The sequence below is a fragment of the Oncorhynchus tshawytscha genome, linkage group LG12, assembly GCF_018296145.1.
Source record: "Oncorhynchus tshawytscha isolate Ot180627B linkage group LG12, Otsh_v2.0, whole genome shotgun sequence".
NCBI lineage: Eukaryota > Metazoa > Chordata > Actinopteri > Salmoniformes > Salmonidae > Oncorhynchus > Oncorhynchus tshawytscha.
In genome coordinates this window covers 5,698,289-5,716,820 of record NC_056440.1, presented here as the reverse complement: position 1 = coordinate 5,716,820, position 18,532 = coordinate 5,698,289, and the positions used below count along the sequence as shown (strand labels likewise).

The 18,532-nt window shown below is 45.0% G+C and overlaps 1 protein-coding gene across 1 annotated transcript in view; it reads right to left on the bottom strand.

The window, feature by feature from the left end:
• Window positions 1–18,532, bottom strand: part of LOC112239900 (WD repeat and FYVE domain-containing protein 3) — a 49,380-nt gene that overhangs the window by 15,779 nt on the left and 15,069 nt on the right. The window contains exons 10-14 of the mRNA XM_042331148.1: window positions 18,018–18,289; window positions 14,064–14,258; window positions 10,876–10,959; window positions 8,052–8,229; window positions 7,476–7,690 (exon numbers count right to left, since the gene is read on the bottom strand). Of these exons, the coding sequence (XP_042187082.1) occupies window positions 7,476–7,690; window positions 8,052–8,229; window positions 10,876–10,959; window positions 14,064–14,258; window positions 18,018–18,289 (944 nt within the window). The remainder of the gene's footprint in view (window positions 1–7,475; window positions 7,691–8,051; window positions 8,230–10,875; window positions 10,960–14,063; window positions 14,259–18,017; window positions 18,290–18,532) is intronic.

Genomic DNA, 18,532 nt, shown 5'->3' with positions numbered 1-18,532 from the left:
ACTATTAAAAGGGAAAGGGGGGTACCTAGACAGTTATAATGGTTTTACCACAGCTACAACACTATTTAAAGGGGGATACCTAGTCAGTTATAATGGTATTACCACAGCTACAACACTATTTAAAGGGGGATACCTAGTCAGTTATAATGGTTTTACCACAGCTACAACACTATTTAAAGGGGGATACCTAGTCAGTTATAATGGTATTACCACAGCTACAACACTATTTAAAGGGGGATACCTAGTCGGTTATAATGGTTTTACCACAGCTACAACACTATTAAAAGGGGGGTCAGTTATAATGGTTTTACCACAGCTACAACACTATTAAAAGGTAAAGGGGGTACCTAGTCAGTTATAATGGTTTTACCACAGCTACAACACTATTAAAAGGGGGTACGTAGTCAGTTATAACGGTATTACCACAGCTACAACACTATTAAAAGGGGGTGAGTTATAATGGTTTTACCACAGCTACAACACTATTAAAAGGGGGGTATCTAGTCAGTTATAATGGTTTTACCACAGCTACAACACTATTAAAAGGGGGTTACCTAGTCAGTTATAATGGTATTACCAAAGCTACAACACTATTAAAAGGGGGGTCAGTTATAATGGTTTTACCACAGCTACAACACTATTAAAAGGGGGGTCAGTTATAATGGTTTTACCACAGCTACAACACTATTAAAAGGGGGGTATCTAGTCAGTTATAATGGTTTTACCACAGCTACAACACTATTAAAAGGGAAAGGGGGTACCTAGTCAGTTATAATGGTTTTACCACAGCTACAACACTATTAAAAGGGGGTCAGTTATAATGGTTTTACCACAGCTACAACACTATTAAAAGGGGGGTACCTAGTCAGTTATAATGGTATTACCACAGCTACAACACTATTAAAAGGGGGATACCTAGTCAGTTATAATGGTTTTACCACAGCTACAACACTATTAAAAGGGAAAGGGGGGTACCTAGTTAGTAATAATGGTTTTACCACAGCTACAACACTATTAACAGGGGGGTACCTAGTCAGTTATAATGGTTTTACCACAGCTACAACACTATTAAAAGGGAAAGGGGGGTACCTAGTCAGTTATAATGGTTTTACCATAGCTACAACACTATTTAAAGGGGGATACCTAGTCAGTTATAATGGTATTACCACAGCTACAACACTATTTAAAGGGGGATACCTAGTCGGTTATAATGGTTTTACCACAGCTACAACACTATTAAAAGGGGGGTCAGTTATAATGGTTTTACCACAGCTACAACACTATTAAAAGAGAAAGGGGGGTACCTAGTCAGTTATAATGGTTTTACCACAGCTACAACACTATTAAAAGGGGGGGGTACCTAGTCAGTTATAATGGTTTTACCACAGCTACAACACTATTAAAAGGGAAAGGGGGGTACCTAGACAGTTATAATGGTTTTACCACAGCTACAACACTATTAAAAGGGGGTCAGTTATAATGGTTTTACCACAGCTACAACACTATTAAAAGAGAAAGGGGGTACCTAGTCAGTTATAATGGTTTTACCAGCTGCAACACTATTTAAAGGGGGGTCAATAATGGTTTTACCACAGCTACAACACTATTAAAAGGGGGTACCTAGTCAGTTATAATGGTTTTACCACAGCTACAACACTATTAAAAGGGGGGTACCTAGTCAGTTATAATGGTTTTACCACAGCTACAACACTATTAAAAGGGGGTACCTAGTCAGTTATAATGGTTTTACCACAGCTACAACACTATTAAAAGGGAAAGGGGGTACCTAGTCAGTTATAATGGTTTTACCACAGCTACAACACTATTAAAAGGGAAAGGGGGTACCTAGTCAGTAATAATGGTTTTACCACAGCTACAACACTATTAAAAGGGGGGTCAGTTATAATGGTTTTACCACAGCTACAACACTATTAAAAGAGAAAGGGGGGTACCTAGTCAGTTATAATGGTTTTACCACAGCTACAACACTATTAAAAGGGAAAGGGGGGTACCTAGTCAGTTATAATGGTTTTACCATAGCTACAACACTATTAAAAGGGGGATACCTAGTCAGTTATAATGGTTTTACCACAGCTACAACACTATTACAAGGGAAAGGGGTTACCTAGTCAGTTATAATGGTTTTACCACAGCTACAACACTATTAAAAGGGAAAGGGGGGTACCTACTCAGTTATAATGGTTTTACCACAGCTACAACACTATTAAAAGGGGGGTACCTAGTCAGTTATAACGGTATTACCACAGCTACAACACTATTAAAAGGGGGTACCTAGTCAGTTATAATGGTTTTACCACAGCTACAACACTATTAAAAGGGAAAGGGGGTACCTAGTCAGTTATCATGGTTTTACCATAGCTACAACACTATTAAAAGGGGGATACCTAGTCAGTTATAATGGTTTTACCACAGCTACAACACTATTAAAGGAAAGGGGGTACCTAGTCAGTTATAATGGTTTTACCACAGCTACAACACTATTAAAAGGGAAAGGGGGTACCTAGTCAGTTATAATGGTTTTACCATAGCTACAACACTATTAAAAGGCTACCTAGTCAGTTATAATGGTTTTACCACAGCTACAACACTATTAAAAGGCTACCTAGTCAGTTATAATGGTTTTACCAACAGCTACAACATTATTAAAAGGGAAAGGGGGTACCTAGTCAGTTATAATGGTTTTACCAACAGCTACAACACTATTAAAAGGGGGATACCTAGTCAGTTATAATGGTATTACCACAGCTACAACACTATTAAAAGGGGGGTACCTAGTCAGTTATAATGGTTTTACCACAGCTACAACACTATTAAAAGGGAAAGGGGGGTACCTAGTCAGTTATAATGGTTTTACCATAGCTACAACACTATTAAAAGGGGGATACCTAGTCAGTTATAATGGTTTTACCACAGCTACAACACTATTAAAAGGCTACCTAGTCAGTTATAATGGTTTTACCACAGCTACAACATTATTAAAAGGCAAAGGGGAGTACCTAGTCAGTTATAATGGTTTTACCACAGCTACAACACTATTAAAAGGGGGATACCTAGTCAGTTATAATGGTATTACCACAGCTACAACACTATTAAAAGGGGGGTACCTAGTCAGTTATAATGGTTTTACCACAGCTACAACACTATTAAAACCACTAGGCTACCTGCTGGTTACGAGTCCAACACCCTAACCACTAGGCTACCTGCTGGTTACTGGTCCAACACTCTAACCACTAGGCTACCTGCTGGTTACTGGTCCAACACTCTAACCACTAGGCTACCTGCTGGTTACTGGTCCAACACTCTAACCACTAGGCTACCTGCTGGTTACTAGTCCAACACTCTAACCACTAGTCTACCTGCTGGTTACTAGTCCAACACTCTAACCACTAGGCTACCTGCTGGTTACTGGCCCAACACTCTAACCACTAGGCTACCTGCTGGTTACTAGTCCAACACTCTAAGCACTAGGCTACCTGCCTCTAACCACTAGGCTACCTGCTGGTTACTAGTCCAACGCTCTAACCACTAGGCTACCTGCTGGTTACTAGTCCAATGCTCTAACCACTAGGCTACCTGCTGGTTACTAGTCCAACACTCTAACCACTAGGCTACCTGCTGGTTACTAGTCCAACAATCTAACCACTAGGCTACCTGCTGGTTACTAGTCCAACACTCTAACCACTAGACTACCTGCTGGTTACTAGTCCAACGCTCTAACCACTAGGCTACCTGCTGGTTACTAGTCCAACACTCTAACCACTAGACTACCTGCTGGTTACTAGTCCAACACTCTAACCACTAGGCTACCTGCTGGTTACTAGTCCAACACTCTAACCACTAGACTACCTGCTGGTTACTAGTCCAACACTCTAACCACTAGGCTACCTGCTGGTTACTAGTCCAACACTCTAACCACTAGGCTACCTGCTGGTTACTAGTCCAATGCTCTAACCACTAGGCTACCTGCTGGTTACTAGTCCAACACTCTAACCACTAGGCTACCTGCTGGTTACTAGTCCAACACTCTAACCACTAGGCTACCTGCTGGTTACTGACCCAACACTCTAACCACTAGGCTACCTGCTGGTTACTGACCCAACACTCTAACCACTAGGCTACCTGCTGGTTACTAGTCCAACACTAACCACTAGGCTACCTGCTGGTTACTAGGCTACCTGCTGGTTACTAGTCCAACACTAACCACTAGGCTACCTGCTGGTTACTAGTCCAACGCTAACCACTATGCTACCTGTATGATCTCTGTGGCAACTGTCCTCTGAGGATAAATCTGATGCTCTCTATATAGATGTAGGATCTCTGTGGTAACTTGTATCTGGACAGGGTGAACTCTGAATTACTCAATAACGCAAAAAGGTTTTCATTGTCTTCTCAGGAATTCTGTCTCATTACCATTGGTCTCATCTGCCACACAAGTCATTAAATGCTGTGACTCTCTGTGGAGACTGGGCCTTGGTGGTCATGTTACTCTGTGAACTTGGTATCGTTTGATTGGTCAACGGTGGCTGATTTTGGGTTGAAAAGGTTAACACCTTCAGTTGTTCTAAATGGAATGGTTCTCTCTCTCTCTTATCCTGTATCAGGTCCAAGGAGGAAGGCTGGATGATCCCTTCGCATTTCCTAGACTTCTAAAAGGCATCTCTTTGTTCACGTTTTGTCCTTGTAAGTTAACTTTCGTATCTATACGCTTAAAAATAATGCCTCTTAATGCTTTGTACATTACTGTTATGCCTTGTATTGTGAATCAATTGATTTTTTTTTTTACCAAGTCATTAAATAATACTTGCTTTGATATTTGGCTTCTCATGACCAGTCCTTGACCTTAAATCAGCGAAACACAGTATACTTTATGACACACGGTTCAACTGTAGTCTCTTGCATATTGCTAATTATCTTGCGGAGTAACATTTTAATGGGCTAATGGATTCATTTTATTATGAATTGATTCATTGTTTGAGTCTACAGAGGAGAAACAGGAGAGTCTACAGAGGATCATTGTTCATTTTTATAAGAAAGAAAGTCAGATGACTTCTTCTCTGGCTCTGTGTGTCTGTGTCTGTGTCTGTGTGTGTGTGTCTGTGTCTCGAGCCCAACTGTCTGTATCCTATCCTGCATCACAGCTGACCGGCCATGCAGCAAATTAGACCAACTGTGACTCCACCCAGACTCCTCTAAATAATATTAAAAACCTGTCAAAACCGCTTCTTTCCCTTTTATGTAAAAGAAACATCGACATCATTAAGAGTTTATTAGGGGGGTTATGCCAGCCCTTAGTGACAGAGAGCTCTGTTTACTATTTGTGTGCAATTAAATGTGTGATGAGGTAAATGTTTTAGAGGTAAATGGACTTATAATGATGTGCCACATCTGGTCCTGCGGTGTGTGAGTGAGTGAGAGTGTGAGTGAGTGAGAGAGAGAGTGTGAGTGAGTGAGTGAGTGAGAGAGTGTGAGTGAGAGAGAGTGTGAGTGAGTGAGAGAGTGTTAGTGAGTGAGAGAGAGTGTGACTGAGTGAGAGAGTGTGAGTGAGTGAGTGAGTGAGTGAGTGAGTGAGTGAGTGAGTGAGTGAGTGAGTGAGAGTGTGAGTGAGTGAGTGAGTGTGAGAGTGAGAGAGAGTGAGTGAGTGAGAGAGAGTGTGAGAGAGTGAGAGAGTGAGAGAGAGAGAGTGAGTGACAGAGTGTGAGAGAGTGTGAGAGAGTGTGAGTGAGTGTGAGTGAGAGAGTGTGTGAGTGAGTGTGAGTGAGTGTGAGTGAGAGAGAGTGTGAGTGAGTGTGAGTGAGTGAGTGAGTGAGAGAGTGTGAGTGAGTGAGTGAGTGAGTGAGTGAGTGAGTGAGTGAGTGAGTGAGAGAGTGAGTGAGAGTGTGAGTGAGTGTGAGTGAGTGAGAGAGTGTGAGAGAGTGTGAGAGAGAGTGAGAGTGAGAGTGAGAGAGTGTGAGTGAGTGAGAGAGTGAGAGAGAGAGAGTGAGTGTGAGTGAGTGACAGAGTGTGAGTGAGTGAGAGAGTGTGAGAGAGTGTGAGTGAGTGTGAGTGAGAGAGTGTGTGAGTGAGTGTGAGTGAGTGTGAGTGAGAGAGAGTGTGAGTGAGTGTGAGTGAGTGAGTGAGTGAGAGAGTGTGAGTGAGTGAGTGAGTGAGTGAGTGAGTGAGTGAGTGAGTGAGAGTGTGAGTGAGTGAGTGAGTGAGTGAGAGAGTGTGAGAGTGAGAGACTGAGAGAGTGAGTGAGTGTGAGTGAGTGTGAGAGAGTGTGAGAGAGAGTGAGTGTGAGTGAGAGTGAGTGAGTGAGAGAGTGTGAGTGAGTGAGAGAGTGTGAGAGTGAGAGAGTGTGAGAGTGAGAGAGTGAGTGAGAGAGTGTGAGTGAGTGAGTGAGTGAGTGAGTGAGTGAGTGAGTGAGTGAGTGAGTGAGTGAGTGAGTGTGAGTGAGTGAGTGAGAGAGTGTGAGTGAGTGAGAGTGAGTGTGAGTGAGTGAGAGTGAGAGTGTGAGTGAGAGAGTGTGAGTGAGTGAGTGTGAGTGAGTGTGAGTGTGAGTGAGTGAGATAGTGTGAGAGAGTGAGAGAGAGTGAGTGAGTGAGTGAGTGAGTGAGTGAGTGAGTGAGTGAGAGAGTGTGAGTGAGTGTGAGTGAGTGTGAGAGAGTGAGAGTGAGTGAGAGTGAGAGAGAGTGAGAGTGAGTGAGAGAGTGAGTGAGAGAGTGTGAGTGAGTGAGTGACTGAGTGAGTGAGTGAGTGTGAGTGAGTGAGTGTGAGTGTGGAGTGAGTGAGAGACAGAGAGTGAGTGAGTGAGTGAGTGAGAGTGTGAGTGAGTGTGAGTGAGAGAGTGTGAGTGAGTGTGAGAGAGTGTGAGTGAGAGTGAGAGTGAGAGAGTGTGAGTGAGTGAGAGAGTGAGTGAGAGAGTGTGTGTGAGTGAGTGAGTGACTGAGTGAGTGTGAGTGAGTGAGTGTGAGTGAGTGAGTGAGAGACAGAGAGTGAGTGAGTGAGTGAGTGAGTGAGTGAGAGTGTGAGTGAGTGTGAGTGAGAGAGTGTGAGTGAGTGAGAGAGTGTGAGAGTGAGTGAGAGTGAGTGAGTGAGAGACAGAGAGAGTGAGTGAGAGAGTGTGAGTGAGAGTGTGAGTGAGAGAGTGTGAGTGAGTGAGTGTGAGTGAGTGTGAGTGTGAGTGAGTGAGAGAGTGTGAGAGAGTGAGAGAGTGTGAGTGAGTGACTGAGAGAGTGTGAGTGAGTGAGTGAGTGAGTGAGTGAGAGAGTGAGTGAGTGAGTGAGTGAGTGAGTGAGTGAGTGAGACAGAGAGTGAGAGTGAGTGAGTGAGTGAGAGAGTGAGAGAGACAGAGAGAGTGAGTGAGTGAGTGAGAGAGAGAGAGAGTGAGTGAGTGAGTGAGTGAGTGAGTGAGTGAGAGAGAGAGAGTGAGTGTGTGTGAGTGTGAGAGACTCTGTCTGCCTGCATTCCACCCTCACCTCAGGGCCATAGGCTGCAGGGCCTGTGAGGCCAGCCTCTCAAACATCCTCTGCAGTGGTGGGTGTAGGGGGTGTTCCTCGTCTCCCAGGGCCAGGCTGCAGCGCTGCAGTAGTCTGCTGTGGAGACCTGCTTCACACAGGATCTGCTGGTTTCTCTCACTGTGGACCAGCAGCTGCAGGATGTTAGCCACTGCTAGCTGAAGGTCCAGAGCATGCTGGGTAGGGAGAGGGAGGGAGGGAAGGGAAATGAATAGTTAAGTTTTGGTGTCTTTAACATTTGTGACAGACGAGCTGAACTCTTGGAGCATCTTGCTGAAGGGTAAGTCTTTGTCATATAAAAGCTAGACTAGTGTTATGACACAGCTAAACCAGGAAGATACACAGATATTCAGAAATGTACAACTCTTAGGGAGGAAATGGAACTCTTGTACAACTTTTGTTCCTCATTCACCTCATTTTTGGACTAAGAGGAAATGGTAGTAAACTTTATTCCATTTTTACCGACTAGTATCACTGAGAGAAAGTAACACCTTCATCCTGAGACCAGTGGGTGTGGCCTCCTCGGCACTTCCTTACCTCTGGTTGGCTGTCGGAGCTGACGGAGGCCAGCAGGTCCAGCATTGCTAGCCCCGCCCCAGGGTGGATGACCACCGAGTCCGACGAGGAGGAAGAGTTGGCCAGTTGTAGTTTCATGTTTAGGTCCGTCAAGGCTCTGACCCCTGCAGGGGGGCCTGATGTGCCCTGGTAGCCGTGCCTGTGTTTTCGGTGACAGTAAGTTAGTAGTTAGTGACAGTCAACAGTTTCCCGGTGTGTATCAAGAATGGTCCAAAGGACATCCAGCCAACTAGACACAACTGTGGGAAGCATTGGAGTCAACATGGGCCAGCATCCCTGTGGAACGCTTTCGACACCTTGTAGAGTCCATGTCCCCGACGAATTTATGCTGTTCTGGGGGCAAAAGGGGGTACTACTCAATATTAGGAAGGTGTTCTTAATGTTCGCTATACTCAGTTTCTATTGGAAACTATCTAGATAAAGTGTTGCCAAAATATTGTGGGGTTGAGTCCGATGAGAGGGAAAATAAATCCAGAAATGATGTCCTAATCTCTCCTTTCAAAAGGATAATGGAATAAAATCACCTATTTTGCTCAACTCTGGGATTTTTACTTTGAAAACTGAAATGTTGATTAACGAAGTGTCTCTGTAAAAGTGATTAAAACATGAAGAGATTAAACACGAGAGGTTTAAAGGCTAAGTCCGTTTAGAGTTGACACTGACTCACACCCAGGCCTGTATTCATTTAATTAGAGAAAAATAGCCACGTTGATGCAGTCATGGAAATGATACAACCAGTGGGTTGGTTTCCCCTACAGAGCAGTGAGGAGAGAGGGCTTAAAGGAAGGGGTCAGCAGAACCAGGATGAAAAGAGAGAGAGAGAGAGAGAACAAAGAGAGGGGAGAGAGAACGAGAGGGAGGATAAGAGAGAGAGAGAACAAAGAGAGGGCAGAGAGAACGAGAGGGAGGATAAGAGAGAGAGAGAACAAAGAGAGGGCAGAGAGAACGAGAGGGAGGATAAGAGAGAGAGAGAACAAAGAGAGGGCAGAGAGAACGAGAGGGAGGATAAGAGAGAGAGAGAACAAAGAGAGGGCAGAGAGAACGAGAGGGAGGATAAGAGAGAGAGAGAACAAAGAGAGGGCAGAGAGAACGCAGAGGGAGGATAAGAGAGAGAGAGAACAAAGAGAGGGCAGAGAGAACGAGAGGGAGGATAAGAGAGAGAGAGAACAAAGAGAGGGCAGAGAACGAGAGGGAGGATAAGAGAGAGAGAGAACAAAGAGAGGGCAGAGAGAACGAGAGGGAGGATAAGAGAGAGGAAGAAATAGATCAGAATGCAAAGAACTAGAGGAGAGGAATTCACATGACATAGCAGCAATAGCTGACATAAGGGAAAGGGAGCTACATGACATAGCAGCAATAGCTGACATAAGGGAAAGGGAGCTACATGACATAGCAGAAATAGCTGACATAAGGGTAAGAGAGCTACATGACATAGCAGCAATAGCTGACATAAGGGAAAGGGAGCTACATGACATAGCAGCAATAGCTGACATAAGGGAAAGGAGCTACATGAAGAAATAGCTGACATAGGGAAAGGGAGCTACATGACATGCAGAAATAGCTGACATAGAGGGTAAGAGAGCTACATGACATAGCAGCAATAGCTGACATAAGGGAAAGGGAGCTACATGACATAGCAGCAATAACTGACATAAGGGAAAGGAGCTACATGACATAGCAGCAATAGCTGACATAAGGGAGAGGGAGCTACATGACATAGCAGCAATAGCTGACATAAGGGAAAGGGAGCTACATGACATAGCAGAAATAGCTGACATAAGGGTAAGAGAGCTACATGACATAGCAGCAATAGCTGACATAAGGGAAAGGGAGCTACATGACATAGCAGCAATAACTGACATAAGGGAAAGGGAGCTACATGACATAGCAGCAATAGCTGACATAAGGGAAAGGGAGCTACATGACATAGCAGCAATAGCTGACATAAGGGAAAGGGAGCTACATGACATAGCAGAAATAGCTGACATAAGGGTAAGAGAGCTACATGACATAGCAGCAATAGCTGACATAAGGGAGAGGAGAGAGCAACATGACATAGCAACAACTGACATAAGGGTAAGAGAGCTACATGACATAGCAGCAATAGCTGACATAAGGGAAAGGGAGCTACATGACATAGCAGAAATAGCTGACATAAGGGAAAGGGAGCTACATGACATAGCAGAAATAGCTGACATAAGGGAGAGGAGAGAGCAACATGACATAGCAACAACTGACATAAGGGTAAGAGAGCTACATGACATAGCAGCAATAGCTGACATAAGGGAAAGGGAGCTACATGACATAGCAGCAATAGCTGACATAAGGGAGAGGAGAGAGCAACATGACATAGCAACAGCTGACATAAGGGTAAGAGAGCTACATGACATAGCAGCAATAGCTGACATAAGGGAAAGGGAGCTACATGACATAGCAGAAATAGCTGACATAAGGGAAAGAGAGAGCTACATGACATAGCAGCAACAGCTGACATAAGGGTAAGAGAGCTACAAGACATAGCAGCAATAGCTGACATAAGGGAGAGGAGAGAGCTACATGACATAGCAGCAACAGCTGACATAAGGGAAAGATAGCAGCAATAGCTGACATAAGGGAAAGAGAGCTACATGACATAGCAGCAATAGCTGACATAAGGGAAAGAGAGAGGAGAGAGCAACATGACATAGCAGCAATAGCTGACATAGGGGAAAGAGAGAGTAGCATGACAGAGGAAGAGGAGCGAAAGAGCGGGATGAGGAAGAGGAGTGCAGAGCGCAGTAGCTACCTCTTCCTGGCGAGCGCTGGCGTACCCCAGGGGGATGGCAGGGAGGTCTCGTGAGTGAGGCAGGGGGGAACCTGCTCCGCACGACTGAACACAGCACACACACACATTCAGGACACACACACACACACACAGACAAACATGGATGGACAAGAGTAGCACACAGCCCAAACACACAGCCAGGCAGTGCCAAAGATTAGAGGAGAAAAAGAGAGAAAGAGAGGAAAGAGAGAAAAGAGGAAGATGTTAGTTAGAAGGCTGAAAGATAAGAGCGCTCAGAGCATAGCTAGCTAGCACACTACAAGGAGGCTAATGCTACCAGGAGGCTAATGCTACCAGGAGGCTAATGCTAAGCTCACTACCAGGAGGCTAATGCTACCAGGAGGCTAATGCTACAGCTCACTACCAGGAGGCTAATGCTACCAGGAGGCTAATGCTACAGCTCACTACAAGGAGGCTAATGCTACCAGGAGGCTAATGCTACAGCTCACTACCAGGAGGCTAATGCTACAGCTCACTACCAGGAGGCTAATGCTACAAGGAGGCTAATGCTACCAGGAGGCTAATGCTACAGCTCACTACCAGGAGGCTAATGCTACAGCTCACTACCAGGAGGCTAATGCTACCAGGAGGCTAATGCTACAGCTCACTACAAGGAGGCTAATGCTACCAGGAGGCTAATGCTCACTACAAGGAGGCTAATGCTACCAGGAGGCTAATGCTACAGCTCACTACCAGGAGGCTAATGCTACAGCTCACTACCAGGAGGCTAATGCTACCAGGAGGCTAATGCTACAGCTCACTACCAGGAGGCTAATGCTACAGCTCACTACCAGGAGGCTAATGCTACAGCTCACTACCAGGAGGCTAATTTTACAGCACACTACCAGGAGGCTAATGCTACCAGGAGGGTATTGCCACAGCTCACTACCAGCTCACTACCAGGAGGCTAATGCTACAGCTCACTACCAGGAGGCTAATGCTACAGCTCACTACCAGGAGGCTAATTTTACAGCACACTACCAGGAGGCTAATGCTACCAGGAGGGTAATGCCACAGCTCACTACCAGGAGGCTAATGCTACCAGGAGGCTAATGCTACAGCTCACTACCAGGAGGCTAATGCTACAGCTCACTACCAGGAGGCTAATGCTACAGCACACTACCAGCTCAATAATGCTACAGCTCAATACCAGGAGGCTAATGCTACAGCTCACTACCAGGAGGCTAATGCTACAGCTCACTACCAGCTCACTAAAGCTACAGCTCACTACCAGGAGGCTAATGCTACAGCTCACTACCAGGAGGCTAATGCTACAGTTCACTACCAGGAGTCTAATGCTACAGCACACTACCAGGAGGCTAATGCTACAGCACACTACCAGGAGGCTAATGCTACAGCACACTACCAGGAGGCTAATGCTACAGCACACTACCAGGAGGCTTTTGCTACAGCACATGTAAAGGTTTGGTTACACTACACCAATGTTTCCCAATCCTGGTCCTGGGGGGGTTGATTATTTGAATCATCTGTATAATATAATACCAAAATGTGTGCCCCTTGTGGTACCCAGGAACTTGTTTGGAGAGACCCTGCACAACAGTGTGGCAGGTAAGCTCTTCATTCACAAGGCAGCACAGCCCAGTCAAAACTACACAACTGCATTGAGGTATGTGAGAGTCCAAGTGAAGTCACTGTTTTGAGTCTCAGACGTGATCTGAGAGGAACTCGATATCTAAATCTGTGGGGGCTTTGCATCAATGAATCTGTGACTTGTTCGTCTGAGGTTTGATTGTCACGGGATGTATTTTCAAGCCAGTTTAAAAACAAATTCTTATTTACTCCGGCCAAACCCGGAAGGCGCCGGGCCAATTGTGCGCCGCCCTATGGAACTCCCAAAATCAGCCCATTGATTCAACAACCATTGATTTGGGGTTAGACTCCTTTTGGCCTGTTTAACCAATCACTGCCCTGTTGAGGAAGTCAATCACTGACCTGTTGAGGGAGTCAATCACTGACCTGTTGAGGGAGTCAATCACTGACCTGTTGAGTGAGTCAATCACTGACCTGCTGAGGGAGTCAATCACTGACCTGTTGAGGGAGTCAATCACTGACCTGTTGAGGGAGTCCATCACTGACCTGTTGAGGAGTCAATCACTGACCTGTTGAGGGAGTCAATCACTGACCTGTTGAGGGAGTCAATCACTGACCTGTTGAGGAGTCAATCACTGACCTGTTGAGGGAGTCAATCACTGACCTGTTGAGGGAGTCAATCACTGACCTGTTGAGGGAGTCAATCACTGACCTGTTAAGAGTCAATCACTGACCTGTTGAGGGAGTCAATCACTGACCTGTTGAGGGAGTCAATCACTGACCTGTTAAGTGAGTCAATCACTGACCTGCTGAGGGAGTCAATCACTGACCTGTTGAGGGAGTCAATCACTGACCTGCTCAATCACTGACCTGTTGAGGAGTCAATCACTGACCTGTTGAGGGAGTCAATCACTGACCTGTTGAGGGAGTCAATCACTGACCTGTTGAGGAGTCAATCACTGACCTGTTGAGGGAGTCAATCACTGACCTGTTGAGGGAGTCAATCACTGACCTGTTGAGGGAGTCAATCACTGACCTGTTGAGGGAGTCCATCACTGACCTCCATCACTGACCTGTTGACAATCACTGACCTGTTGAGGGAGTCAATCACTGACCTGTTAAGTGAGTCAATCACTGACCTGTTGAGGGAGTCAATCACTGACCTGTTGAGGGAGTCAATCACTGACCTGTTGAGGGAGTCAATCACTGACCTGTTAAGTGAGTCAATCACTGACCTGCTGAGGGAGTCAATCACTGACCTGTTGAGGGAGTCAATCACTGACCTGTTGAGTCAATCACTGACCTGTTGAGGGAGTCAATCACTGACCTGTTGAGGGAGTCAATCACTGACCTGTTGAGGGAGTCAATCACTGACCTGTTGAGGGAGTCAATCACTGACCTGTTGAGGGAGTCAATCACTGACCTGTTGAGGGAGTCAATCACTGACCTGTTGAGGGAGTCAATCACTGACCTGTTGAGGGAGTCCATCACTGACCTGTTGAGGGAGTCAATCACTGACCTGTTGAGTGAGTCAATCACTGACCTGTTGAGGGAGTGGGCCTAGAGTCTGTTTTAGTGAGAAACAGTGACTGACGTACCTGTCGAAGGAGTCGGTGGCCATCTTATGAAGGTAGATGAAGAGCTTGCTGCAGTGTTTGAGGGTGGGGCAGATGTTGTCCCCGGTCCCGCCCCCTGCCCCGTCGTCCTCCAGCAGCCTCAGGAAGGGCTGGGCATTGGAAGGGAACACTCCCCTGACTCCAACCTTCTTGGCCTCCGAGAAACAACCCAGCAGCCTGAAGGTGGTGGGGGCATGAGTCAATAATTAATCAATCAATCAATCAATCGTATTTATTTTATACTGAACAAAAATATAAGCGCAACATGCAAAAAATGTCAAAGATTTTACTGAGTTTACAGTTCATATAAGGAAATCAGTCAATTTAAATCAATTCATTAGGCTCTAATTTATGGATTTCACATGACTGGGCAGGGGCACAGCCATGGGTGGGCCTGGTTTGGCCCACCACCCTCAGACGATCCCGCAGGTGAAGAAGCCGGATGTGGAGGTCCTGGGCTGGCGTGGTTACATGTGGTCTGCGGTTGTGAAGCCGATTCAACGTACTGCCAAATTCTCTAAAACAACGTTGTTGGAGGCGGCTTATGGTAGAGAAATCAACATGAAATTCTCTGGCAACAGCTCTGGTGGACATTCCTGCAGTCAGCATGCCAATTGCACGCTCCCTCAAAACTTGGGAAATCTGTGGCAGTGTGTTGTGTGACAAAACTGCACATTTTAAAGTGGCCTTTTATTGTCCCCAGCACAATGATATAGGCCACACCTGTCAGGTGGATGGATTATCTTGGCAAATGAGAAATACTAACAGAGATGTAAACAAATTTGTGCACAGAATTTGAGAGAAATAAGCTTTTTTGTTCGTATGGAAAATTTACGGGATCTTTTATTTCAGCAACACCTTACAGGTTTCGTTTATATTTTTGTTCAGTGTAGACAGCCCTTTTATCATCATCATCAGCAGTAGAAGAAGTCTCATGTGAAGACTCACGATCTACCACACTTCAATACTCATCACTGTTTAATGATTAGTTGGGCCATGTCCTATACATGTCCTGTCTTATACATGCCCTGTCCTATACATGCCCTATACTATACATGTCCTATACATGTCCTGTCCTATACATGCCCTGTCCTATACTGTCCTAAAAACATATCCTATACTATACATGTCCTATACATGCCCTGTCCTATACATGTCCTATACTAAACATATCCTATACTATACATGTCCTGTCCTATACATGTCCTATACTAAACATATCCTATACTATACATGTCCTGTCCTATACATGTCCTATACTAAACATATCCTATACTATACATGTCCTATACATGCCCTGTCCTATACATGTCCTGTACTAAACATGTCCTATACTATACATGTCCTATACTATACATGTCCTATACTATACATGTCCTGTCCTATACATGTCCTATACTACACTACAGTCGTGGCCAAAAGTTGAGAATGACACAAATATTAATTTCCACAACGTTTGCTGCTTCAGTGTCCTTAGATATTTTTGACAGATGTTACTATGGAATACTGAAGTATAATTACAAGCATTTAATAAGTGTCAAAGGCTTTTATTGACAATTACATGAAGTTGATGCGAAGAGTCAATATTTGCAGTGTTGACCCTTCTTTTTCAAGACCTCTGCAATCTGCCCTGGCATGCTGTCAATTAACTTCTGGGCCACATCCTGACTGATGGCAACCCATTCTTGCATAATCAATGCTTGGAGTTTGTCAGAATTTGTGGGTTTTTGTTTGTCCACCAGCCTCTTGAGGATTGACCACAAGTTCTCAATGGGATAAAGGTCTGGGGAGTTTCCTGGCCATTGACCCAAAATATCGATGTTTTGTTCCCCGAGCCACTTAGTTCTTTTGCCTTATGGCAAGGTGCTCCATCATGCTGGAAAAGGCATTGTTTGTCACCAAACTGTTCCTGGATGGTTGGGAGAAGTTGCTCTCGGAGGATGTGTTGGTACCATTCCATTCTTTATTCATGACTGTGTTCTTAGGCAAAATTGTGAGTGAGCCCACTCCCTTGGCTGAGAAGCAACCCCACACATGAATGGTCTCAGGATGCTTTACTGTTGGCATGACACAGGACTGATGGTAGCGCTCACCTTGTCTTCTCCGGACAAGCTTTTTTCCGGATGCCCCCAAACAATCTGAAAGGCGATTCATCAGAGAAAAGGACTTTACCCCAGTCCTCAGCAGTCCAATCCCTGTACCTTTTGCAGAATATCAGTCTGTCCCTGATGTTTTTCCTGGAGAGAAGTGGCTTCTTTGCTGCCCTTCTCGACACCAGGCCATCCTCCAAAAGTCTTCGCCTCACTGTGCGTGCAGATGGACTCACACCTGCCTGCTGCCATTCCTGAGCAAGCTCTGTACTGGTGGTGCCCCGATCCTGCAACTGAATCAACTTTAGGAGACGGTCCTGGCTCTTGCTGGACTTTCTTGGGCACCCTGAAGCCTTCTTCACAACAATTGAACCGCTCTCCTTGACGTTCTTGATGATCCGATAAGCGATTGATTTAGGTGCAATCTTACTGGCAGCAATATCCTTGCCTGTGAAGCCCTTTTTGTGCAAAGCAATAATGACGGCACGTGTTTCCTTGCAGGTAACCATGGTTGACAGATGAAGAACAATGATTCCAAGCACCACCCTCCTTTTGAAGCTTCCAGTCTGTTATTCGAACTCAATCAGCATGACAGAGTGATCTCCAGCCTTGTCCTCGTCAACACTCACACCTGTGTTAACGAGAGAATCACTGACATGATGTCAGCTCGTCCTTTTGTGGCAGGGCTGAAATGCAGTGGAAATGTTTTGGGGGGATTCAGTTCATTTGCATGGCAAAGAGGGACTTTGCAATTTATTGCAATCCATCTGATCATTCTTCGTAACATTCTGGAGTATATGCAAATTCCCATCATACAAACTGAGGCAGCAAACTTGTGAAAATGTATTATTGTGTCATTCTCAAAACTTTTGGCCATGTCATATACATGTCCTATACATGTCCTATACTATACATGTCCTGTCCTATACATGTCCTATACATGTCCTATACTATCCATGTCATGTCCTATACATGTCCTATACATGTCCTATACTATACATGCCCTATACTATACATGTCATGTCCTATACTATACATGTCCTATACATGTCATGTCCTATACTATACATGTCCTATACATGTCCTGTCCTATACATGCCCTATACTATACATGTCCTGTCCTATACATGTCCTATACTATCCATGTCATGTCCTATACATGTCCTATACATGTCCTATACTATACATGCCCTATACTATACATGTCCTGTCCTATACATGTCCTATACATGTCCTATACTATACATGCCCTATACTATACATGTCCTGTCCTATACTATACATGTCCTATACATGTCATGTCCTATACTATACATGTCCTATACATGTCCTATACTATACATGTCCTGTCCTATACATGTCCTATACTATACATGTCCTGTCCTATACATGCCCTATACTATACATGTCCTGTCCTATACATGTCCTATACTATACATGTCATGTCCTATACTATCCTATACATGCCCTATACTATACATGTCCTGTCCTATACTATACATGTCCTATACATGTCCTATAATGTCCTATACATGTCCTATACATGTCCTGTCCTATCCTATACATGCCCTATACTATACATGTCCTATACATGTCCTGTCCTATACATGCCCTATACTATACATGTCCTATAATGTCCTATACATGTCCAATACATGTCCAATACATGTCCTATACATGTCCAATACATGTCCTATACATGTCCTGTCCTATACTATCCTATACATGCCCTATACTATACATGTCCTATACATGTCCTGTCCTATACATGCCCTATACTATACATGTCCTATAATGTCCTAACCATGTCCTATAATGTCCTATAATGTCCTATCCTATACTGTACCTGACAGCGTCTGCCAGTTTTTCATACTGGATCTCCGTCCTGAAGAAGTGTGAGTTGGCGGGTTCGTAGCGCATGGCAGCGGTCAACGTGCAGAAGACGGTGTGGAGGAGCTCAAACACTTGGTTCTGATTGGCCCGTTCCCACCCGTGACACGGCGGCTGACACAGAGAGCGCTCCATGGCAACGAGTAGCGACGTCACATACACAAAGCCCCCGACCTTCCGGAAGACTGTCCGCGTGCGATGGCTTTCTCTCAGCACAGCCAGGAGAGTCTAGCAGAGAGGGAGAGGAGGTTAGGGCTGGGTGGGTGTGTATGTGTAGGTGTGTGTAGGTGTAGGTGTGTGTGTATGTGTAGGTGTGTGTAGGTGTGTGTGTGTGTAGGTGTGTGTGTGTAGGTGTGTGTGTGTGTGTGTGTGTGTAGGTGTGTGTGTGTGTAGGTGTGTGTGTGTAGGTGTGTGTGTGTGTAGGTGTGTGTGTAGGTGTGTGTGTGTAGGTGTGTGTGTGTGTGTGTGTAG